Genomic DNA, 25,769 nt, shown 5'->3' with positions numbered 1-25,769 from the left:
AAACGACAACAATATTTGCATTTACACTGGATACATGATGTATTATCCCATTTACATGCGTATGGGACAATACATAATTCTGTGAAATGTGTGTACATATTTTTTTCTTTTACTTGCTTCATTTTTTATGATTTAAAATTAAAAGAAAAAACATTTAAATACTGCAGTTGATGAAAAACAAAGAAGCAACACAATCCATAATTAATAAAGAGCCAGAAACCATACTTTTAGTAAAGGCTTTATTTGGTAACAGTTTGTAAACAATGTAAACAACTACTACAATCAGTAATATAACAATAAATAGCAACACAATAAATAGCAACATGGGCAGGAAAAGCAACACAAATTGAAACATATAATAACAATGCTAACAACAGCAATAATAATACTCATAATAATAACAACAATGATCATAATAATTAGTTGGATTAATAAATAGAGTCACCATCTTGTTTGTATCCTTTGTGCTTGTCGGTTTGCTCCAGCAGGAGTTCAAAGTCTCCAAGAAGTGATTGGCAATATGCATATTTATAGAGTGTGAAAGGTCTATAAATTCGCCCAGTGCGCCTTTCATATTTTACGATGATGTGTATAAAACGTCAGTAACCCCACAAAAACCACACTGGCATATTTGGAGAGAGAGAGAGAGCCCATACAAGTATTGAGCTGGGAATTGTGCGCGCGTTGATTGCAGCTAAACATCCAATGTTAAATTTTATGAACTCTTCCACGTGGGGAGATTTACTGCTTATCCTCGTCGGTTTTACGGGGTCAGTAAGTGGCACCTAGTATTCATAGGTCGTGTTTATATTTGCGTGTGTCGGTGTTTTATAGCGCCTGGCGCAAGCGTGTCGCGTTGAGTCTTCTTTTATTTTGTTTTTACTTGATTACGCCGAGGAGGATGTTTTTCGCCTTAAACTCGTTATTTTTTGGGAGGGCATGTCATAGCTTCAGTTAGTTTTGTGTCTCTCCCCCCCTCTTGTTTTACAACACTTTGGTCTTCAGGAACTCCCAAATGCAATGCTGACCTAGAGCCAATGAAAGGTCAACTGTTCTCCAGAAACGCTTATAACCTTTAGGGTTATAGTGACAGGGCAACAGCTTTATAAAGAGAGAAAAAAATCTTCCCTGCTTTTTAAACACCTCATAACCTTCGTGAAAAAGCTCAACTATAAATCCACAGTGAAAACGCACCATGCTACACAGTCTCTGTACAATTCTATTTTTTATCATTCCACAACTCCTTTGGTCACCTAAGTCTTTTTAGGGGCCGATAAACATAGCATTGATCATGTTTACAGCCTCTTTAGATTGTTGGTTATGATTAGTGAAGCTTCCTCTCAAGGTGGATATATATGTATAGGGCCCACGTATGACCGGTCATGGAAAGATGAAGGGGTGGGTGGGGGTGTTGGAGGAGGAGGGTGGGGGTGCCTGAGGTGGGGGTGGTTGGGTGGGAAGCTTTCAAAAAAAAAAGGAAAAGGAAAGAAAAGAGCAGCGTCTGTGCACTGTGCCGGTCGAGCAAGCCAGCTTTTTAACCTTAGCACACCCAAAAGCACACATGCCATGAGCCGGGTTTAAGACTGCTTAAAAAAAAAAAAAAAACCTGGGGGGCGACGAGGAAGAAAAAAAACACCCACGACTGCGAGAGAAACCCGATGAGAGGAACGGCTCAGAGAGAGTGAGCTGCCGTAGATTGTCCAAAGGGGCAGCGTTTCTCCTAGTTCCGGTTTGTCTGCCTGTGTGCGCTGTGCGAGTTGGGACCCTAAACAAAAGGCTGCCATCATCCTAAAGGAGATATTCCGCTGCGAGAGAGAGCCCGACTGCTTGATGCTAACCAAACATGAGCTCCTATTTTGTTAACCCTCTTTTTTCTAAATACAAAGGCAGCGAGTCACTGGAGCCAACTTACTACGACTGCAGGTTTCCACAAAGCGTTGCCCGCAGCCACACGCTGGTTTACGGACCCGGAGCAGCCGCACCGGGCTTTCAGCACCCGTCCCATCATGTGCAGGACTTTTTCCACCACGGGACCACGGGGATCTCCAACCCCGGATACCAGCAAAACCCGTGCGCTTTGGCTTGCCACGGAGACGCAACGAAATTTTATGGATATGAAGCCCTTCCGAGGCAAACGCTTTATGGTACCCAGCAAGACGCAAGCCTAGCGCAATACCCAGACTGTAAATCGTCGAGCAGCTCTAACCCCGGAGAAGGACAAGGCCACTTAAATCAAAACTCCTCGCCCAGTCTTATGTTTCCTTGGATGAGACCCCACGGTCAGAATCATACAATTATTTCCTATATTCTTTCTGTGTTTCTGTGTTGCTGTGTAGCGCGCGTCAACGTTGTGTGTGATTGTGTGTGTGTGTGATTTTGTGTGTGTGTGTGTGTGTGTGTGTGTGTGTGTGTGTGTGTGTGTGTGTGTGTATGCGTGCTCAGTATGCATGTGTTTAAAAGTATAAAACAAAATAAGTGAGAGGACATGATGGGGCACATACGAGCTGAACTGCAGGCTGATGTTAACTCTGCTGCACATGTCCATACAGGGCTGAGTGGTGTCTTTCAAAAGTGCCTTCAAAACGCCGAGTTGCTGGCTCATGACACCAGCTCTTTGAAGTCAATTATCGTTCACGTAAGATATTTCACAAACTTGGGGGAGTGATGAATAAGTCACAGTTTTCAAGTATGATGGCGTCACACACAGCAGCAGCAGCAGCAACATGCAGAGTGACAGGGAGGAGGGTTAGCTTGGAAAACACAACATTACCCCCCGATTATTCACAATCCAGGTTTAGTGGGTAATTTGACCCACAGGCCCAGTGTGGATCACACTCATACAGACATAATCATAAAGGCTTTGTACATCAGCTCTTCCATTCATAGGATCATTCTGTCCAGGCTATCAGGCTACATTAACTCCACACAGGTGTAAGCTTCATTTTTACCTGCACAGAGGGAGATATATCATTATGCTGTCCCCATCTGTTGATGCAGTTCAGCTTGATCTCTCCTCCTTTTCTTGTCATTTTCCCCCTCTCTGCTTATTTTCCTCTTCTGTGTGTGAGTGTGTGACTGAAAATCACAGTCAGGCTTGTACAGGCCCTACTGCCAGAGAGGGAAGCCACACTTCTCAATGTCTGTGCGTCAAATCTAAACTAAAATTACTCTGCAGGAATTTTACGTCAATATAAGTTCAGAACACGTTCTGTTTGGATTAATAATTGATCTCAAAAATATAAACACAGCATCTCACTCACCCAACTCTTTGGGGGATAAAACAAAGTTGCTGTGTTTAGACAGAATTGTAAATGTCACACATGACTGTCACTAATTAATTAGAAGTTTATTTTTTTTAAAGATTTGATGCAAGAAACGATCTGTATGTGTGTGTGGTTGGAATGTGTGCAGATGTTGCCACTTTAAAAAAGGGATTCCCCGCTCTTTTGGAGTGAATGTGACTCTGAATGCGTAAAGGGAGTGGATACAGAATGAATATTTCTTTATTATGGAAGAACTTGGTCAGTCCAGCTAACCTCTGGCTTTATTTCGTTCAAGCCCCAGGAAGACGGAACGGGAGACAAACCTACAGTCGCTACCAAACTCTTGAACTCGAGAAGGAGTTTCTCTTCAACCCTTACCTGACGCGCAAGAGGAGGATCGAGGTGTCCCACGCCCTGAGCCTCACCGAGCGGCAGGTGAAGATTTGGTTTCAGAACAGAAGGATGAAGTGGAAAAAAGAGAACAACAAAGACAAGTTTCCGGGTCAGAGAGGAGAGGCTGAAGCCGAGGCCGAGGAAGAGGGCAACGAGGACGGTGAAGTGGAAGAGGGAGAGGAGAAAGAAGCGGAAGAGAAAGAGGAGACCAAGGAGTGATTTTATGGTCCTTTTTATGGTTATATGGCTGAAAAAAGAGAGGTCCCATAAACAGACGAAGAGTCACAAGAAGGCAGAGAGCGTCAACTTTATGACCACCCTTCCATTTTGTCCAAGAGGGAACAGGAATCCCACCAATATTGCTGTCATAAATAGACAAAAAAAATCCACCTTCTTCTCGATTTATCCTAACATGATGCGCATTTGGATTTCTGTAGAAGGCTACACACGCTTGTAGCGATTTTTGTTTTCCTTTCATAGAACTCTCCACCCCTGCAAACATAAAAAGAGAGGGTAAATTAAAACGCATGTTAGATGGAAAATGGCTTAGCTATTTTTTACCAATTTGCTTTTAATAATAACTGTATCAGAAGAGTAGCCAAATAAGATCAAAAACATGACCAACGCCGACCTGTGTTGTAAATAGATTATAGCCTACATTTTAAAAAAAGAACAACATTTCAGAGTAGCCTTTCCGAAATTGTAAACGAAATGTAGGCCTGTAACTTAGTAGTGAGTGTTCAGACATCATCGCAGCAGTTACATTGGCTCACAGCCCATGTATAAACCACAAGTTTTATTATTCTAATTGTTACTGTTACTGTTTTACTCGTTTTCATGTGAATGGCCTAGACAAAGATAGCCATTAGCTCCTCAGACATCTTTTTCTAGGATTACCAGGGAAATGCAATCGTTTGAAATCCTTTGATGCTACCTAAACCTGGGGAAATTGCAATAGAGATTTCTGAATATAGAGATTTCATATGGTTTTAATTTTAAAAGTGTTCTATATCGACCTTATATTATTAAGTTATGTATGTAGCATTTACCCAATATACAATATACACTTGTTGAAGACAATTTGTGAGTCTTGGGAAGACAATTAGCTCAAAGCCAAGCGAACAATTTTGAGATTGTACCACGGCACTACCTAAACTCAGAGCTTTGCCTTTGCAGAATTTATATTCCACACTTGTGGCATCGCTCTGACTTGATCGCAAGCTATTTCCCCAACAACTAAAACTGCCTATAACGCACATTTACTGTGTATGATAATACCTGCTACAATTACAACGATTTTAAAGTAAGGGAATTTTTATTTTAATGTGCTGGTGATATAGCGTAGTTGTTTTGCACTGAATATAATCTTTATGTACGTCTTGTTATATATTGATGTTAACAATATGCTCGTTTCCTGGTGTTTCTCCTGTGAAAGACGGAATTGTGTGTCCCCGCCATTGTTGATGTAAAATCACAAATAAACAAGATGGCTCACAATCATTTCTGCTTTTTTTTATTGATATTACGGCCTCGGTTATTGGAAACATTACCCCTCCCCTCACACACATAAAACCAAGGCGCATACAGAAGTGAAGTGAAAATATGGAGCATCGAACACATTCTGCTGCTGCGCTTTTGCCACTAGATTTTTTTCTTCTTCTTCTTCTCTCTCTATTTAACAAGTTGTATTTTCAAATGTAGCACTCAGAGCTCAATATGACACCCCAGTTCTCATCCCGCAGCACTTCCAGAAGTCATTTGCTGCAAATAATCAAAACAATTCAGCGAGGAAATGGCTTAATATGCAACAATGTTGGTGTTTCGATGAGGCTTTGATTTTCGTCCCATATGCGCTCGATACATTTACTGGCGGCGGCAGGAGGGCAGGAGAAGGCGCAAGCATATTGAATAATCTCTTGACTAAAAAGTTAACCCAATTTAAACTTTTCCAACTTATTCGATTAAACAAAAAACGCCAGGCACGCGTTTGCAGATGTATCTCCTTTACCTTTTAAGGAAAAGCTGCGAATCCCATTCACAGCATGCGTCCTCTCCAAAGCCTGAGTCGTATTTGATTCATCCTCTTAATAAGAAACTTCCTCTCTTCAGGGAGGAACTCGAAGCTTTTCTTAATGAATCTCGGGATGAGTGATGGCTGCTTGAGATGAGATGAACAAACATCTCGCGCGTTGTGTTAATAATCTGAGTAAGTAATGGCAAAGCTTGAGGGAGGCTTTATCCTGTCCACACGATGCAAGGTGTTGTGTGAAACTTAGTGTCCAGACGAACCTCCGGAACGCATCGGAGCGTTGAAATCAAAGCGAACAGGAGGCCAAGTGCAGTAACACCTTCTGTCTCCACTTCTTCAGCCCAGGTGCTGCTGCTGCTGCTGCGTAAAATCTGAGGAACACTGGAGTAGCACAGACGTTGCAATGTAACTCTAGAACTGCATCCATGTTGGTAAAGTACTAGCTCTCATTCGATTGTATTAGTCTATGGAAATCTGATTCCTCCTTTCCAAAATAATAATAAAAACCCTAATTTTCAGTTTCACAGAAATTTGCCCCAATAAAAGACGTTTTATTTAGATTGTTTTTACAACTTTAATTATTGTAATATTGGATCTACCTCCAGCATGTGTAGTAATAACACAGCGTAGCAGCAGCAGTGTCTCTATGTAGCAATTCCAGTGTCGGGCAGCTAAATAATTCAAAGCTCTGTCTGCTTTTTATCCGTTCAGTTATAACTGTTTTAATAAACTCAAGTGATCCATTCGATGTATATATGAGATGCAAATACTTCACCTTGGAGAGTGCTAGAAGGTGTGAGTGCTAGGAGAATGTTATGCCACCAGTAAATATAGTTTAATTTCTAGATTTTAATTTTGTTTAAACATTTTTTAAAAAAATTTATTTATTTGAAAGACACTGGAAAATGAAGGCATTGTAAAATGAAGGTCATGCTGTCAGTTCTTTACTAATATGGAAACAACGAACGAACTTGCATTAGCTTCTTCAATTAATTGTTGTTTTTTTTAATCGTTGTATTCACATCAGTTCAGTAAAATGAATTTAAACACAATAAATATAAACATACTAGGAAAATATGTATTGTGCAGCATAGTGAAGCCCAACGAATAAAGGCGAAATCACTTTTTTTCCTGCTTTTGATGTGAATTTAAAGCGTAAAAACGAGGATTGACCTGCATTTTTAAAAAAATTTGCACACTGCTGTTTTTGTCATTATTTTTTTTCCCTTAATCTAAACTCAGACCAGAAAGACAAACAGGGTCAAGACTTGCATGTCTGCATTTTATGACTCTTCACACCCAAAGAGTGTCTTATTTTTTTTCCTGGATGAAGCAATGTTGCCCCAGAGCGCAGCCTTTTCATTCTGGGTGTTTATTTCCCAATTCGAGTGCGTGTAGTCTTTAGAAAATTCCGGATGTGTCCCCAAGTCACAGCTATTCTGCACCCCGGGATTGTCCCTATATGTGTGTGAGCGTGTGTACTTTTACCAGAGGGTTGACATTGCCAATAAAGTTTAGTGTACCTGCTGTAAACTTTATTGGCGGTGTAAAGACGCGGCTCAGATGGGCCTGCATCTTCTGTCTCCGTGCGCGGCGGCTCAGTGTGGAGGACAGGCTGCACCGCTCATCCAAGTATGTAGCACAAATTTCTTTGATTATTTGTGCGTGGAAGTGTAATTTTATTGGTCACTCGGGCTGCATGTGACAGGTTCCTTTTAAAGAAAGACGAGAGCTTTTCCTCCAGCGGAATTTACGGGATAAAACCCTGCGCATTGGGCTCAGATTAAATGATTTGTCCTCAGTTGTTCTCTTCTTCTTGAAGCCTCTTACTCGTATTTTGTCACACGTATATATCAAAACGGTGTATTTTATGAAGCTGAAGAAATCGTCTTACAAACCCAGTGAGCGCCTTATGTTCTCCTTGTTTGTAAAATGGAAAATTTACGCACATATTTTCCAAATGCGTCACTTTCCCCTTTTTTGTTTGTCTGTGTTACTCAAAGCTGTTTGGAAGTTTGCAGCAAATTTACAGTGTATGTATGTTGCTTGTCATATGGTTTGTAGCTCTGGTGTGTGTGTGTGTGTGTGTGTGTGTGTGTGTGTGTGTGTGTGTGTGTGTGTGTCCTCTCTGCAGGCCACCTTACCTGGTTTCAAGTAAAAGACAAACTAAAATTGGTTCGCAATTAGTTAAATTCTGTGTTTTTTATTGTTATTATTGCACCTGTAGCCTGTAGTTGATGCTGGATGTGTGGAGCAGCCAAACCTGACATCTGCTAACTGTCATGTGAGACACAAGGCCTAATATGGAAGTATAGTTTAGCCTAATTGAGGCTTAATTAGACGTCTCTCTCTCTCCACTTTTCTCTGTCTGTCTCCCCTCCCTCTGTTTCTGACTCACACACTCATATTTCCTCTTTTTTCCTCGTTGGCTTTTGGGTACATCATGGCACACTGCTTGTCCACCAGGGGAACTGTCATATTTTGACGCATGTCTGATTTGGTGACATATTAGGGATTTGAGCGTTGCGCTTAATATCGTGTGGCCGTTCTTTTTTAGTTTAGTGCAATCGGAAAAAAGAAAGGAAAAGATGGGTGCAAACATTCCTGGTTGTTAAAGGGAGAAATTTACAGCTGAGTAATAAAAGTTTACGACTGAATCCTCCCTGCGATTGGCTGCAGCGAGCCACGTGGCACACGCTCTATGAACATGAACTTTATGCTGTTGTCTATTCTCTGGTCCTTCCCTTGTATCAGCAGCAGACTCTGCTGGGGCGTAGAAACGTCTTTATTTTTCTTTACTCTAATGTATAAAAAGAAAATGCTGCACGCTCATTTTTGTCTCTGTGATATTCACTCTATCTCCGACTTCCTGACAGAGGGATCTTCGGGACAGTCACCGCCTCTACCAGCCGCTGCCTGCGTTTATTCCCCCCACCGGAGGCAATAAAACCGCGACTGGGAAGGCAAAAGGAGCAAGCAAGCCTGCAAGAAAAGACTTTCTCCGGCAAACAGACACCACGAGCTGCTTGTCGACGGAATGTGAGGACGAGGCAGCACGGGAGATGTGCGTTGTGTTGATATTTCCCTCTCGCCATCGGTGACCCCCTCCACCCCCCACCCCACCCCTCGAGCTGCTGCGTTGGACGCCACAAAGTATGGACAGTCTGCCGAGGTAAGACACTTCTTTATCACTCTTTCTGTGTCGGTTGTGCTCTGCTGAGCTGATGTGACGAGTGATGCACAGCGGTGAGTGTGTGTGACGAGTGGAAGTTGAGGGATTCTGTGCAGTTGTGACCTGACCTGTAGCCTGGGAAGCTTCTGCTGATGCCCGGAGCGCTCGTCATTATTTCCTCTCTGGCTGCTGTTGGAGCACCTGCGTGTGCACTGAGCGCTTTAGCCCACATTAGCCGAGCATATGAGAGGTAGCTGTGCCAATCTGGTGTCATAAATTGCCTTCTGATAGTAAACTTTCTCATCACTCACAGGCCCTTTCTGACCGGCCAGTGACGGATTGCATTGAGAGGCAGCTGATGCGCTCTAATTGTGTCTTGTTTCCACGCTTGTTGTCACGTGTTTGTGCCAATAGCCTGAATAACATCTATGAGCAATTTCACTCACGCCTGTGCCACACACACATTCAGCACATACAGACACAGCAAACACACACAGGCTACAGTGTGTACACTGAGGTAGCTCCCGGCAGTGCCCCCTAGCGACCAGCAGGGCTGCATGTGGAAGTGGGTGGGTGTTGAGGCTTGTTGTTTATGGCTGCTGGTTTTCGGCGGCGGTTCACTGCGGATGTCAGCTGACCCAGCTGATACACTGCGAGTATCTGCCAGAGCTGACACCGAGGAGTGTTTCTGAGTGTCTGATTTGTCGTTTGGGGAACGAGAGATCTTTGTTTTGTCGCTTTTGAAATGCAGTGATTTTTTGTTGTTGTTGTTGTTATTGTATGTGTGTGTAATATATTGCTCTGTGACATAATCACTGACGACATTTAGGGGAAGTTTGGACGTCATTTTATTTACATCATAAGGAAATAAAAATAATCACAGATAATCCACCATTATCATCCAAACCAGCAGCAATAACGTCAGGCATTAGACATCATGAGGGAATTTTGCAGGAATGCTGCACAGCTGCATCAAACAGAATTAGTTTTTTTTTCCTCCCCTCAACATTTGACCCTCCAAAACACTTTTCAGATCAGTTCCAAAATGTTCCCAGCAGCACACAGAGGAGACTGAAACTCGAGTTTGGCTCGAAACCAAAAAGAAACCAAGAATGTACAAAATAAAATATAAATGACAGGACACGAAATTGGCCCAGCACTGTAAGACAAAGTATATACAGAGAGTTTCTATTGCAGGAGTATCCAAAGACATCTTAAATAACACTGACTGTGTGCGTGCGTGTGTGTGTGTGTGTTTGCAGTACTTTCTTTCTGCGCATTTAGAAGTTGAAAGCGTTTGTTTTTTATCACAGCTCTTCTCGGTGAAATCTCCCCCCTGTGTGTGTTTTATTATTGTCTGTGCAGAGACAAAAAAGTCTGGTTTTATGTAATCAAAAGGGGGGTTTGATGTGTTTCTGTCTCCTGCTGCAGCTCAGCAGTCCCGCGTTTCAATCTTGTAAAATACAATTACTGGCAAAGCCTCGTCGTGGAAGCCTTTAAAGTCTTATAACCTACTGTTAGGCACGTTGTTTGCTTTTCCCTTATGAAACATTGCCGTTGCAATGGATCGTGTCCGCTGCTGCCCAACACTGTGCCTGCAGAGACAGAGAAAGAAAAAACATTTAATATATGCCATTTGAGCCGTAAGGTAAATCTTGGTTTAAAATAAGAGGGGAAAACCACAGTCTATTGTTTTGCCCTGCAGTGTTTTTAAAACCAGAGATAGGTTCGCATAAAACTCCATGAAGTCATGAATCTGTCCGCATCACCACATTTAGAACCTCACTTACAAATCCCGACAGGGCAAAAAATTTTGCCTACTAATGGTCATAATTTATGATGTGTGGATCAACATGCGCTCATTGGGCAACAGCTTCCTGAGTGCTTAACGAGCATAAAGTCGAACACTTCCGGACATTAATTGGGCTTGCCAGCGATGGTAAAGTGCTTATAGAGGGCTTTACATTGTTAGTATGTGAATTACTCCTTATTAGTAAGGTTAGAAAGCGGGGGAGAGGAAAAAGCATCAGGGGCTGACCAGACTTTGCCTCCCCTCGCTGTGTTTTTAATCATGGCTGATAATGTAGAATTTTTTAAAGGTCTCCTTATAACTAATACTGAGTAATGTTGTGATGCTGGCTATTGAAGGCAAACGAGGAGAAGAGAAGCTGTGGGTTCGTGGATGGGCCCTTGTGTTGCAGGGGAGCAGGCTGTGAAAGTTTGGGCCTTCAGCATGAGAGCTGAGGCGTAAATTTAAACCCAACACTGCATAGTATAATAATAATAATAATAATAATAATAATATTAATAATAATAATAATAATAATAATAATAATAATAATAATAATAATAATAATAATAATAATAATAATAATAATAATAATAATGGTGACAGGTTAGGTTGCGCCCTCATTGCGCATCACCGTGGATTACTACAAATTAAGAGCATATACCATCCATTAATAAATTATTAATCCTAATTATTAATTTCCTTTCTTCTTGCCAGCCTTTTATAAATAATTTATTATTTTCTTCTCAGACCTTCCTGGTTTTTCCACTCATGGGTGGCCATAATGTCCTTTTCCAAGTCGTGGCAACCAAACGGCTCCTTCTTCCTTGCGTGCATCAAAAGCCGTGCATGTGATTTGCCTCACGGGCCGCAATAAAACACTAAAACACGGGGGAAAGAATGACCTTTCTAATTCTGCACACTGACACAAACCTCCGCTGCATTCCTGCCTCTTCAGTCCACACATTGGCTTCACTGTTCAGCCTTTATTTACCACCTAAACTTTACGGAGCGCCGTGTTTCTCTTGTGCGTGTGAACAGCAACAACAATAAAAGGGGGCAAAATCTCGTGTTTTGAAACCCAAGTAATCAGATTATATTTTAATTTAGCAAAACACTATGATAAATTGTAATAACTTGAAGTGCTTTCTTAAGAGGAGTAAATTCTAATCCACCGACTGCGTGCTGACGACAACAGGAATTGTTCTAATGAAACAAAAAGCTTTCACAAATCCGATGCACATGCTGTTTCTGACATCGTGAGCATGACAAATGAAGAAACTAACCGCACCAAACAGCAAATCTATCACATTTCGGCTCTCATTTATATTATAATTCAAATTTAATGTTGCAGTTAAAGTTAAAATAATTCCAAAATGTAGCTTTTAGTAACATAATCACCTCTGCGTGGCATTAAAATACTCTGAGGGATGGAAGTTATTTTTATTTTTTTAGGATTTAGGACTCCTCTCCTGAAACATTTGTTTGCTGTCGGTCTTAATCAACTGATTCGTTACTTAATATCAAGAAGATAAGGGATAAAACAATCCCAGGGCGGCAATATTGAGACTTTACAGGCTGCAACTTTTGCGCTTTTATTTGCCCCAAATCTGTGCGACGCGGATGTCACATATGGCCACGAAGGGGAAACTTTTATAGCACCAGCTACTTCCTCCTCTTTGTTGTTGTCTCTTTTATGGTCCATTCAGGATCCCAAACAACAGACCAAACAGTGTTGCACGTTTAGGCTGCACGTATTCACTCTATTGAAGAAATCAATGAGGTGACGAACCAATAGGCTGCTGCAGCGCACAGCGACTCCACAGACATGTTCAATAGCTTCATTGATTATTATATTGGTATCTATTATGGCTTGTTGCAAAACGCCAAGATAATGTGAAATATAGTTCCAAGTGCATGCATATAAAGTTTAAAATTCCATTTGGCTTTAAAAACGTTTTCCCGAGGATAAAAGGCTGCTGGGATAAAATGCGTCAAGCTTTTAAAAAGTGATTTAATTATATTGAAGACAGAAAACTCAGACTGGGTGACGCTGTCTTTTAGAATATCACAAACGCTAGATTTAGAGGCAGAACATTTCGCTCAGAGAGGAGTTTAAGTTTTGCTAGATTTGCGCAAAAACACCTCCAAAGTAAGTAATATTCAAACCCATCATTTGCTGCCCAGATAATTATCGGTTCTCGTTTCCTCTGTGTGTGTCAGAGGAATGTTGAAGTATGATCAGAAAAAAGGAACGAGGGGAACATCTGCATAAGCATTTTAACACGCTGCATTTTTTTTTCTGTTCTGAAAAACAAAGCACCTGAAGTGTGCATTTTATTGTTAGACGAGTTAAAGAGACTGACTGTACCTGAGCCGCTCACCGGCCACAGCTGGCCTGTGGAGGAATTTACATTATTATTTTTTGGCTGAACACTCGCACAATTGATTAGATTTTTCAAAATGGTGGCAAAAGTCATCCTCTCAGACGCATTATTTAACTAAGTCGGCCGTACCTTTGCGCGATCCTCCCCCCTTTTTTTATTTTTTGGCTTTGCCCTCCACATGCTGATCAGTGCTTTCATTGGGGAGCCTGGGAGAATTGCTCGCCTGTGTTGCGAGGCTTTGCTGCAGAGATAGTTGTTGGTGAGCTGGGGAACGTCACTTGTTTTATTGCCCTCACAGAAGAGAGACCATAAACGCATTCTTACCACCTACACCCTCCCCCAGTTCTCTGCAAAAGCATGGAAATTGCTCACATGCCCTGATAATTCAAAGGGAACCTTATTAAGGGGTATTTAGGGAAGCAGAGACTGAGATAAGCAAATAAATGCCAAAATATCTCAATCCTCGTACAAGGGAAGCGGATGGGAGCTTGTAGTTGTTGCAGCATGTATGTCTGCAGTGGTGTTGTGAAATAAAAACTGAGTACAGGACACACACACACACACGCACACACACACACACAGAGAGAGAGACACACACACACAGACCCACACACAATCACTCACACAGTAACTTCAGTTGAGGTTTTTGCATTCTCTCTGCGTAAATGGATTAAATGTTTCCGAGTTGCTCTCTTTTAAGACAAATTTGGACCTGATTCCACGTGTTTTTAATCCAATTTCATCCTCCCCTTGAATGTAATCACTGTATTCTGGATGACATTGGCCACATCCTGCATCGTGCTTTCTCCTTAAAACGCCACATGCTCTTAAAACTAAAGCCAAATACAGAAAGAAAAAAACTTCTCATCCAGCCAAGCTGCGTATATAGTGTGCCACTCCAAGTCTACGCTGTGTTTATCGGCATTTAGCACTAATGTTCAAGCTCTGAGCTAAAAGCTACAGTTTCTCCTCAACTCCTGCCTCTCAATTGGTGGAGAACGGTCAGCTGACATTGTCATATTGTCTCTCACCGAGCCAAGCCTCGGCTATAACACTCGGGTTTGTGCGTCTTAACCGGAGATTGGAAATTAATAATATTGAATCCTCAAAGTAGCCCACGGTCTAGTAAGAGAGGCAGAAAAGTCGAGGGAAAAAAAGAAGACCTTGGAGAAAGGTGTGGTTGGTTGACACACACACTCACGGGAAGGAGATTTACTGAGAAGGAGATTGAAAAGAGACTCGATAAAGAAGTGGGGAGAGTTGGAGAGAGGGTTACCAGCAAGGTATGAATTCTTATTTCGCAAACCCGTCGCTCTCCTGCCATTTATCCGGTGGTCAAGATGTTTTGCCTAACGTGCCCCTAAACTCCACCACCTATGACACAGTGAGACATTTTTCGTCGTACGGTGCAGCTGTGACCCAGAATCGGATATATGCACCTTTCTACTCCCCTCAAGATAATGTCGTTTTTGGCTCTGGCAGGGCACAGTATGAATATGGATCAAACGTGTTTCTTCAAGACAAAGACGTGCTGCCCAGCTGCAGGCAAACAAACATGGGACTCAATACACAAAGCCACATTGCTCAAGAGTACAGTCTGGATCAAGGAAGAGCAGGAGCTCAGGAGCAGAAAACTAACATCCCGATCTACCCGTGGATGCAGCGAATGAACTCACACAGCGGTGAGTTTTACTACGACAAATAAATTAAGGAAATGGGCCAGTTTTACGATATGTCTTACCAAGAGAGTAAGTTACTTTTTATGGCCCCCATAAAACATTACTGTATCCCCTCGACTTGTAGATGGGCCTTTACATGTGCAAACAAACAGCTTTCATTTTAAGAATGATTTAGTCGTGATAATCAGCAGCGTTCAGACAGAAGCTGCATTCAGATGCTTTTATAATTGTAGACGATAAAACAAAAGCTGGCCTGTAAGAGAGGATTTGTCTTGCAGATAAAATGTGTTTATTTAACTTTGTGGGTTTAGATTACAATTAAGATTCTAACAACGAAGCCAAACTTGTGCTAAAGCGCCTTGAAGCATAGTCACAGGCAGAGACATGTTTTATTTTCTCTTTTATGTTGACTTCGCGTTGTGCACACGAGTAAATTAGTGACTTCACTTTGTATCCCAGCAGGAGTCGGCTACGGGACAGACAGACGCAGAGGACGTCAGATATACTCTCGTTACCAAACGCTCGAGCTGGAGAAGGAATTTCATTTCAATCGCTACCTGACCAGGCGCAGACGCATCGAAATCGCCAACGCGCTTTGTTTAACGGAGCGCCAGATCAAAATCTGGTTTCAGAACCGACGCATGAAATGGAAGAAAGAGAGCAACCTGACCTCCACGGTGACTGGAAGTGAACAGACAGGAGCCTCTCAGGAGGAGGAACGCAATGGCGAAATGGAAGAAGGGAAGGATGAGGACAAGAAGAAAGAATAAAAGAAGAGTAGAGGGAAAAAAACACACCTTGGTGACCATTAAAACCCAACATAACTACCTAAAAATCTATATGGACTTGAGAGCGACTTCACTGCATGATGCTACCCCGCAGCTCTCCCACTTTTATCTCATGTTGAGTTGAGGAGTGTTGAGCCTTAGAAATCCGAATTATTTCAACCACAGTATATCCCCCTTTGTGACATTTGGGGCATTGACTTTCTTTTTTATTATTAATAACATTATTGCGATGTCACACTTGTATTGTGAAAATAAAAAGAAGTATTAATTTCTACGTTATTTCCTATACCAGGAAAATGTGTGTATTTACTCCCCTACACCCCATCCATCACTGTGAACTCTTTGATCAACCCACTAAATACAGTGTTGGTCTGACTTTACCCATTATTGTACATGCACATTCCCCGGGAGGAAAAGGTAACCGGCCGGACACTTGATCACAGTAATAATCTACTACTTGAATTGTTCGCAAAAGAAGAAGAAGAATTTAAAAAAAAGTGCCCTGCATTAACCTTCAAAGTTGCACGGAGAGTCTCCAGTCCACACACAAAACACACGTGAAATGCCTGTATATAATGAAAGTATCAGTATAATATGTAAATCCAGTGAACACTTATGTGCATTTAGCCGCTTCGATAGACGCTGCAAAACATACAATTGCGCTTAGCCCCCTCCTCTCTTCCTTGTTTTTATTTTTATTTTGAATCATTTGACACAATAGGCTTCCTTGTGAGATAGATTTGTACACTAGTAATTCTTCACTTTTGTTTGAGAGTTACAAAGTCATGTTTTTGTCATAATTGTGTATCATGGAATAAAATATTTGTAAAACTTTCGCCATCGTCTTGTGTGTTTTTGGACACATTGTATGCGTAAAAGCTGGTTTCTCAATTACGCACCAAAATCTGGTGGCTACGTGAGAGTGGAAGTTACTTTTTAATGTCATAAAGACTTTTTTGGTCAAGATACTGTAAAACCAAGTGGGGCACACGTGTTCATTGACATTGCTAATTGGAGTGAGGTTTGAACTCTTATATATTGAGTTGTTGACCTCCTGGTTGGTATTGTTTGGTGCACGGGGATGAGATACAGTCCAGTATCTTATTAAACACTATATTATTCCCGTACGCTTGGCGTTACCATGACATAAACTCCCAGCGACGCACAAGTTCTGTGCGTAAAGATATTTTAGCCGAGTGAACGTTGGAAATTTCCATTATTATTATTATTATTATTATTATTATTATTATTATTATTATTATTATTATTATTATTATTATTATTATTATTATTATTATTATTAGTATTATGGGCTGGTGGCTGGCTCGCTGCATCAGAGGGCAGAGAGCTCTGGCCGGTCCTGACCGTCCTGCACCATACCAGACACCAGATGACGCTCTTGTCTTACTGTCCTGCCCCTTTTTTGCGCTAGAAGATCCCTGCCTGGTCCTCGACAACCAACAGCTCAAAGTTTACCGGACACGTTTCTCCTATTCATCAATATCCCCATTGAGTATCAAAGCCAATTTATGACTGGCCAACACGTGCACGTGATCCCACACAAATACCCCATATTTGGGCAGCGCACGTCGGATCAAGAATTAAAAAAAGATACCAAAGCGCACTCCACCTATAAATTGTGGATTATTTTTTTTAGTGCAGACAGCTCTGAATTTTCCAAAAGCGGCAACAAAGAAAAGCAATGATCAACAAAAACAAGGAAATAACCGCCACATACATCCCGCAGAGCCCTGTCTAGTTTAAAGTGTCCGTGGTAGTTTGAAAATGAGCTCGTATGTTGACATCTCCAGTCTCAGGCAAACAAGCGAGACAACTTCTCCTAACACTATGTTTAGTTTCGATCTCTCTGGGCGCAGGTCCAGCCGCTACGAGGGTGTTAATGTGAACGGGATATTCTCTTGTCCCGTCCCCACGACCTCTGTTGAACGGGAGGAGATGAAAACTAGCCTGCGTGGCAACACGGATACTCCTCTCCCGTCAGGACCACAGATAACCATGGTCTCCAGTAGCTCGTCTGTGGACGCAAGCGGGCTCAACTACGGCAGCAGCAAGCTGCTAGGACGAGGGGCGGACAGGGACCCGGAGAGGAGCGCAAAATCCGGCGGCAACAAGAGCCAGGAGAGCGACAGAAACGCGGATAACGCGCAGTCGGTGAGACGAAACACAAACGTGAGCCAGCGTCAGGACAGTGAGCAGCGGCCACAGATTTATCCCTGGATGACAAAACTGCACATGAACCACGGTAAAGTTTGCCTATTTTCTAAAGTGCGGCTAAGATGCTTTCCCTTATTCACTCTTAACGCTGCAACACTTCTTTTCGCCCGTTTCAGTGTCCCTCTTGAGTTTTATAGGCCAAACGCAGGAAATAATAAAAACTCGCGGTCATAAATTTTATGACAAAGGCATCCATTGCTCGTAAACCTGCTCTGTTACGGTGAAGAGGTGATCTGTGGTGTGATTTATGGTGGTATAATTGGATAAGAGAACAAAACTGTGATAAAAACTATGAAATAATATTACGAAACTCAACCGTTAAGTTGTACTTCTTTGCCTTGCTTCGTTTATAGTCTTAGTCGAGCCAGGCTACATGTTTTTACTCCATCAGACTGTGTTGAGACAGAAGCTTTAGCCTTAAATTGAACTCTGGGAAACACCAATGCCCTGACCCAATCATGAACTTTTCACCTCTAAAACATTTGAATAGGCATGCTCCCTCTTCGTGCCTTCAAACCACTGCTGCACTATTTAGGCTGCAACATGGACAGTGAGCACGTTTGCTGCAAAACAATAAGTAGCTGCTCTTGTTTAGTGTTGCTCCATATGCAAATGTCCAGCAGCACACAGCAGGGAAATCATTTCAATCCAAATGCACGGGCCTGTTGCTTTACCTAGCACGCCTGCTAATGCGTAAATATATCTGGAAAACATCACTTTTCTAATCTTTACATTTTGCACATCTGTTTATTCTCCCACCACATCACCCCTCTGTGCAGCGCTATTAGGCCGAGGCCAGTGTTTAGACGAGGGCCCACATATTATTAGTTATCACATTTTTACAGATTACGGTAAGATTTATTAAGCCATCATTTAGTGTTTTTTATGTTTTGGTGGGAAAGAATGAAGAGGGCCCTCTCTCCGTTTTACACTGATATTTATAGGATCTAGTTAACCATCCTTATCAGCCTGATATCAATTTTTATTGCACAAATCCACTGTAAGTAATATCAGGTTAAATTAGGTTATGTAAAGATATTTGATCTTTTAAATGAGGGTGGAAAGGGGATATAAATTAATAGATTTTCCTGCTTCCAATGCTTATTGTATGGACACATCGATCTTATTTAATGTCATTAAATTTTTAGCCTTATTATTTCTATTTATTTACCACTACAATGCTGCTGAAAGCTAACTCATTTTAATACCACTTTAGAATCGGAGGGTAAGAGATCCAGGACCAGTTACACCCGCTACCAGACTCTGGAGCTGGAGAAAGAGTTTCACTTCAACCGGTACCTGAGCCGCCGCAGGCGCATAGAGATCGCCCACACTCTGTGTCTAAACGAGAGGCAGATCAAAATCTGGTTCCAGAACAGACGAATGAAGTGGAAGAAGGACTCAAAGATCAAAGTGAAGGAGTAGAAGGTGCACCGGTGAAACGGGGTGCATTGCAGCACGTTTTCAGCCCCACTCTGCACGGTGCTGGAGTGCCGCCTGACCTTCGGATGAACTGCTAGGAGCAATGACATCATGACACCGCTCTGTGTGCTTCATCACCAATTATGTGTCACTTGCTGCAGTTTGGGACCTAATGTATTGAATATCACTCACTTTGATCAATCGGTTTACATTTTTAAATTAATTTGCCGCCCATGCGATGATAACCTCACTTTGCTGCACGAAGGGAACAAGAGGTTGAGGGGGAGCTGGGTCCTTCACGCTGCGAGGCTTTGGTCTGCAGTGCACTGAGGGGAGGAAAAAAAAGCTGCACAATACACCAATAATCTATGTTCTTAATTAGGATAGTGGCGGCTGGGCATAGCCTGCATCATCCCCAGCTCTGTATCACCATGTAAGAAAACCCTTAAGGTCAGTGAATCAAATCAAAGGCAAAAAATAATAATTCTGACTGAAAATAGTTCCTTCTCACCCTCTTTACTTCTTTTTTTTTTCAAATCTCCCTCCAATGTGTTGCAGTTAGGATATTGTTGAATGTGTGATGTGTCTCTGTGAGTGGATTTCATCCATGTCTGTCATAATCTCTGTGAATCTAAATCATGATGTATACTTCAGTGACTGTATGTGAAAATATTGTAATGTGCAATGGAGCTATTTCTCTTCCCCTTTGTAAACTAAAGGTGCCTGGTTAACACAAGGCCTGGAATAACTGATAGATGGCCTGTTTTGTTGATTGTAACCAATAAAGTCTCATTAACAGTGAGGAAATTTCCTGTCACGATGCACATTTTGTTTTCTTCTTTTTCCCATTTATGACAGTAGCTAGTGGATTAATACAGCTGTTTTATTTTTAGCACTACGAGCCTACAGAATTAAACTGTTTATAGCATGCACGTCTTTTTTTTTTCCAAGAATGGAGTTTATTTTTTGCTTTTCTTAGCTGCTCTCGCTTCTGTAGCTTGGCTCGGAATCTACGGGATTTCATTGACGGACAAACGCGCTCTGAAGTTTAAGGCCCTCATAAAACTTTATTGCCCCTTTTCCACCACTCCACCACAGGCGCACTCCGCTTCCTGTTTTGTCAGGAAAGGAAGGGACACACTGGGCTGTGATAACACTGGCCCACAACACAACATAGATGCAAAACTTTGGGTTTCCTGTGGCCGCAGACCCACGCGTCATGGCTGCTGTTGCCATATGGCCACTTTATGATATCGCGTTGCTCTTCAATCCTGGCATCATTACGCAGCAGTTAAAACAACACTATCTGCCAGTAGACAGGACATAAAATCATGCCAGTTTGCCGGGCATCTGCATTCAACTGCAGCTTTAGCACAAGCGGCAGTATGACGCCGGTGTAGCCCAAGGTTATGAGGTAATTTCTCTCTAGCACTACTTAAAGAAAATAAAAATCAACTCACCTCTCAAACTAATAGCTTCCTATTGAACTTCCTTGACGGTTATGTGAACCGGTCAGCGCAGCGTCCACTTTCTCTGCGCTCTGTTAGGCCTAACCTATGCGTGGACAATGTATTCAATCCCTTTTTGTATGTCTTTCTTTTAGGGTATTTTAAAGTTTACAAGGTTACATATGCCAATTGCCCCAAGCAGGGCCTGTGAATGGTGCATAGGAAGCACGTGGTGTCATTTAAGTGGGTTTTATGGCCTGGAAGAGCTGACAAACCTTCGATATATACACATCATATATAATCTTAACTGTCCGGATTCGCAGCTGCTGGCTTCCCCTTATCGGAGGAAGAAAGGGCTTTGTGGCAGTGAGGAAGCAGTACCTTTCTCCGGACTGTGTAGTCGGTGGTGTGGAGGACTGAGAGCTGCTGCAGTAAGTTGCTTTTAACTTTGACTACAGGCCTGCCACTTATTTCATAGCGAAAAAAAATATTTAGTTGTGTGTTAGTGTGACTTTAAATGCACGGCTGTTTAAAGCGATTACACCTCCGAATGAACGCTGTTAATTTATAGTGAATGTTCATGGATGTTTTGAAAGCAATCTGAAAAATATTTATTGTAAAAAGCTGAGATATTTGCTGTTGCATATTTGGTTCGCCTGAAGCCTGAATCATACTGCAGTGCATGTCGATATTGGAGATTTTGTGGTCACGATAGTAGTTTTTACGCAGCGTCATCCTCATGTTGATGCTGTATTTTAATACATATGAGGGAATATTTAATTCAGTGCAACAGATTCGAGCCGCAGCAGCTCGTCTGATTCAACAGTTTGCTTTGTATGTTTGTGCTGTGAGCAGGACGAAAGAAAGTATTTGAAGAAAAAAAATGACTGAGGAAAAACTGAAAAGTCAACCAGAACTATCTAAAAATCATCTGGCGTCCAGCCTCACTCTCAAACACACACACACACACACAGACACACACTCAGACTCTTTTACGCATCTACTTTTATGTAATTTGTAAAACATCTTATTTAGTTTAATTCCCTCTAAATTCCTGCAGTGGCTCTGATCCAAAATCGTGTATTTTTGCAGCTGTGTGTTGAAAATATAATGTGACTTGTGCTCTGTCGGTGCTAAATTGTTGTTCTGTTGCTTAAAATATTGCACTCGTCCATAAAAAAGAGGCAAACAATTAAGGAAAGCAGCTGATTAAAATGCTTCATCTCACTGTTTCACCTTGACTCGAGGTTTGTGCTCATGAGCTGCTGTTGTTATGGGGTCATGTCTGGGCCAAGGAGCAGCTCTGATTCAAAGGCACTTTGCAGCTCAGTTGTGGCTTCATCCAAACACACACACAGTCATCTGGAGGCACGTTGCACTAAAAAGCACGTTTCTTGCACCGTATTTACATGTGTGTTTATTGCGCACAGACCCTCGTGGCAGCCTTTTAACTCGTCCTCGTTGCAGATATTACTGAATTGATCGGTTTGGAGACTGATGATGTGATCTTATAAGCTCAATAATTTTCTGTTGCTCTGTAAAGCTCATCATTTAAATTGACCGCATGTCTCAGAAAGCAGCTTAACCTAGAAACGCTGCTTTTTTCTTAATCAATGTACGGCTTTGCTCATTTTAATGTTAGGTTTTGAGTGAATATAGCTCATCTTACAAGTGTGTATGTATCTGTTAATGTGCATGTTGACTGTGGTGCAGCATCAGTGGCATATATGGTTGATAAATAAGGCAAAGTTTTCCATTCAGCTGTCATCATAAGCTTCTCCAGGCTTTAGTTCCAGTGAAATGTAAACACTGACTGGCTCGCTTTAACCCTGTTTGTATTTTCTAACATGTAATCTGGATGCTCTGTTTAAAGTGTTTGCAGGTTTGTTTTCAGGTGTTCAGGATCAATTATGCACTTTCAATAGGGGGCACTGTGTAACACGCTGCTGTGTGGGTGATTCACTGTCGGGGCAACGTGTCCAAAACCAGGGCATCTGTAATTGCACCTTATACCCAACGTTGTGCTTTATTTTTCCTCTGTTTTTTTAAGCCGTAGCTTTGCTATAATAAGTGATGGAGGAGGGAGAAAATTATCATGTGCCAGAATAAAATAGAAAAAAATAAATAAAATCCAAAATGAAAAGATTTGTTTCCCTGCAGAAAAAAGCATGAATGAATAATTTCTCTTTTCTGCTGAATTAGAAACTAATTTTATGCGTATTTTAACATCTTCCTAGAACGTACAGCATTGCTATTCTAATCGAAATAATTCTATTTTCTTGATTTTTCAACCATGGGGATATTGTATTATTATTATTATTATTATTATTATTATTATTATTATTATTATTATTATTATTATTATTATTATTATTATTATTATTATTATTATTATTATTATTATTATTATATATTTTAAATCTCGCTTAATTGAAGACACTCGTGCGTAAAACGCTCCACTACCACTGCATTAAAAGTGAAACTGTCTAAACATCCGATGTCAGTGCCATGTTCTGTGCAGTTGTGTTCCTTTCTCTGACCTGTGGAGCTGACACTGCCATCATTCAACCCGCCGAGGTCATATCCGGGTGAGCACAGACTTCCCTTTGTCTGAGCCCAAATAAGAACCATAAAGTCCCATTACATCGCTTTTTGAACGCAGCGCGAATTTATTTACAATGTGAAGACAAAGTCGTGATTTTTTTATTGACTGTTCACCATAAGTCAGCGTCGTTGAAGTCGAGGGATTTCTATTCATAGGACATTTTGCCCAAGGAAATACCAAAAATGCTTGTAAATTTAGTTTTACTGTCTGAAAATGACCCGTCCTAAATTTCCGTCCTCGGTCCCAGTTCTGCAGGAGCAGCACACATGTCAAAGCCTTTTCTAGGACAGGCTGCCTTCAGCACAGGATTTCAGTGGCGAAGGGACAGACTGAAGGATTATTAGGAGGAAATAATACGCGACATATCAAAATGTTTCCTTTCTGAATTGGAACAGCGAGAGATGAACTGTAGGAAGCTTGTAGACAATGTTTGGAATAAAATCAATAGCAATATTTTTATACTGCATGGTGGCTCTTTTAAATGGAGCACAAACGAAATATTGTAGACACTGATTCATTTTAACCCTATTGCGCCTAATATATGTGCCTCTGCAAATAAGCTGCTTTGTCAGTTAATTTAGGGAATATTGGATGAATGATCGAAATATGTATTTTAAAAATTCTAAATGAAATAAATCGTTTGGTTGAATTTATTTTTCAATGCTATTATTTTAGATGCAAAAAAATGTAGCTGAATGGTAGAATAGTCTTTGCACTGTTCTTTAACTAATTTTCGTTTTTTTTTTCTTTTTTCCAGACAGTTCATCGGGTCAAAATGAGTGGCACCGTGGATTTCTCAGTAAGTGTTGCGCATCGCCCCACGCCCCTATTATCCACCTGACTTTAGTCCGGAGTGAACCTTCATGGTGGAGCTTATTTAGCTGCAGGCAAACAGCTGCTTCTGCTAACATCAAGGGTTCTAATGTGTGTACCCTAAATGAACTTGTTTGGTGATTGTTATGTTGTTTTTTTTCTTTTTCATCTTTTGTTTCAAGTTCAAACATTAGCTGCTTTCAAAAAAAAGAACTAAAACTCGAATTGCTACTACAAATTGCCAAAGTCTAGTTAATACCAAGTAAAAGCTCTCCTCTCATTGCACAGGTTAGCTGGATTTACCACTGCTCTGTGAGTCTAATGAACCGCAGCGTTGCTGTAAAAACCAACCAGTGGTTTATGTGAGGAATCCAGTTACTGAAACCACCTCTGGTCCCCTGGCTGCTGCTGTTTTTAAAGAGTATTCATATCCAACTAGTCTCCAGTCTGTCTGCACTTCATTAAAACTTTTTATTTTAACTGGACCATCCAGCTTAACGTTATTGCACCTGGGGAGAGTAAACGTGCAAAGGCTATTAGGTTAAGGGTTTGATTAAAAGCGCATCGTAACCATTTTCATCAGGGAGCAGAATATTGCCGCACTGTCCAGCCTGGTATCATCTTAATAACATTACGCTTTTTTTTGCCATCCCTCTGTCCTTTTTGTGTGTTATTTTTAACCTAGTACAATGAAACGCAAAAAAAAAGCAAGATGCGTAAATGTGCCCGAAGTAGCCATGCCATTTTACGCGCAATCCTGGACCATCAAAATAAAAATACAACAGCCACGCATGGACAGAGCAGCCTCCACATAGTTTTGCACAGATTTATTCTGTTTACATATGTACATGTGTGAACACGCTTGTACAGCTGTTATTTTGCAAGGGGGCAAAGGGAAGCTTAACAATTCCTCAAATGAACAAATGAAACATCAAATTAGTCCGCCTGAGGGCCTCATTTTTTGTACTTCTACATTATAACTAGTTATTGAACTAGGTGCACGATCTGAAAGCCATTTGTGGGGAGAAGGAATTCATTGCTGTCTCTCCATCAATAATCCTTGGCAGTGAACTATTGGAACCAGTCAAACGCGAGGGGTGAAACGCGGGTCAGGCTGTCTAACTAATATTAAAATGCGTCCACCAGAGCGCATGGGGCGAGAGGGAGTATGTGGTGTGCGTGCTGCTCTTTCACACTGGTTGGGCGCATAACAAACAGCATGTACTTAGATGAGCATATGACAAAGCCAAATGAACACGAGGTAGATCTTTTTCTTGCTTTTTTTTTGTTTGTTTCTTCTACAGTTCACTAGAATGCTCCGTTATCCAATAAAAAAAATCAATTAAATTGATGCCCAGAGTGCATGCGGAGAAATATGTAGATGAAGATGTTTTTTGACAGTGTTTGAAGTCCCCTGTGCATCTCCACCGTAATCAATTCCATTGATTCACAATCTGAGCATGTTTGCTGTTTTTAATAACCCCGAAACAGGTCACATGTCTGATATTGCATTTTTCATCCGAGGCTTTTCTCATTAGCTTCCAGAGTGGCAGGAAGAAAGGTTACCGAGCGGTCACTATGGTAATAGCAAGCAGAAGAAATGGTTGGGAACAATAGAAACTTATTTTTCATCTGTGCTGTCACGCCGTCCCTTTGTATCCGCCGTGTTTGTGACTGAATATTCATATAAGGAGGTACCTCAAAGGCAGAGGTTGAATGTGGAGAAAGAGACCCTCTCTGTCCTCT

General features: G+C 41.4%; 4 protein-coding genes across 6 annotated transcripts in view; all 4 read left to right on the top strand.

Moving 5' to 3' along the window:
• The window catches only part of hoxc10a (homeobox C10a), a 39,377-nt gene extending 15,363 nt beyond the window's left edge, over nt 1-24,014 (top strand). Inside the window, exons 3-5 of one of the 2 annotated variants that reach the window (XM_055012806.1) lie at nt 8,562-8,857; nt 20,929-21,036; nt 23,968-24,011. The gene's annotated coding sequence lies outside the window, so the exon portion shown is untranslated. Of the gene's footprint in view, nt 1-8,561; nt 8,858-20,928; nt 21,037-23,967 lie in introns of both variants that reach the window. The other variant, XM_035957012.2, reaches the window with a different exon arrangement.
• On the top strand, nt 1,487-5,156 carry hoxc8a (homeobox C8a). Its single transcript, XM_023289672.3, has 2 exons — nt 1,487-2,279; nt 3,559-5,156. Exons 1-2 carry the CDS (start codon nt 1,844-1,846, stop codon nt 3,873-3,875), a joined length of 753 nt encoding a protein of 250 aa, XP_023145440.1. The 5' UTR covers nt 1,487-1,843; the 3' UTR covers nt 3,876-5,156.
• hoxc6a (homeobox C6a) lies at nt 11,268-16,335 on the top strand. 2 transcript variants are annotated; one of them, XM_023289673.3, is made up of 2 exons: nt 11,268-14,715; nt 15,172-16,335. In XM_023289673.3, the coding sequence occupies exons 1-2, from the start codon at nt 14,319-14,321 to the stop codon at nt 15,480-15,482; spliced, it is 708 nt and encodes a 235-aa protein (XP_023145441.1). In that variant the 5' UTR covers nt 11,268-14,318; the 3' UTR covers nt 15,483-16,335. The 2 variants fall into 2 exon arrangements, with proteins under 2 accessions (XP_023145441.1, XP_023145442.1); XM_023289674.3 differs by having other exon boundaries at nt 11,270-14,715; nt 15,175-16,335.
• Nucleotides 16,927-19,974, top strand: hoxc5a (homeobox C5a). The gene is made up of 2 exons (XM_023289675.3): nt 16,927-17,763; nt 18,952-19,974. Exons 1-2 carry the CDS (start codon nt 17,286-17,288, stop codon nt 19,158-19,160), a joined length of 687 nt encoding a protein of 228 aa, XP_023145443.2. The 5' UTR covers nt 16,927-17,285; the 3' UTR covers nt 19,161-19,974.
• Nucleotides 24,015-25,769: the final 1,755 nt, after the last annotated feature.

This window comes from Amphiprion ocellaris, chromosome 8 (assembly GCF_022539595.1).
Source record: "Amphiprion ocellaris isolate individual 3 ecotype Okinawa chromosome 8, ASM2253959v1, whole genome shotgun sequence".
NCBI lineage: Eukaryota > Metazoa > Chordata > Actinopteri > Pomacentridae > Amphiprion > Amphiprion ocellaris.
This window is presented reverse-complemented; position numbering and strand designations above follow the sequence as displayed.

Coding starts and splice junctions, on each gene's coding strand:
- hoxc5a (XM_023289675.3), top strand. CDS start 17,286: ATGAGCTCGTATGTTGACATCTCCAGTCTCAGGCAAACAAGCGAGACA. Junction 17,764..18,951: donor AAAACTGCACATGAACCACG/GTAAAGTTTGCC, acceptor ATACCACTTTAG/AATCGGAGGGTAAGAGATCC.
- hoxc6a (XM_023289673.3), top strand. CDS start 14,319: ATGAATTCTTATTTCGCAAACCCGTCGCTCTCCTGCCATTTATCCGGT. Junction 14,716..15,171: donor GCGAATGAACTCACACAGCG/GTGAGTTTTACT, acceptor TTTGTATCCCAG/CAGGAGTCGGCTACGGGACA.
- hoxc8a (XM_023289672.3), top strand. CDS start 1,844: ATGAGCTCCTATTTTGTTAACCCTCTTTTTTCTAAATACAAAGGCAGC. Junction 2,280..3,558: donor TCCTTGGATGAGACCCCACG/GTCAGAATCATA, acceptor ATTTCGTTCAAG/CCCCAGGAAGACGGAACGGG.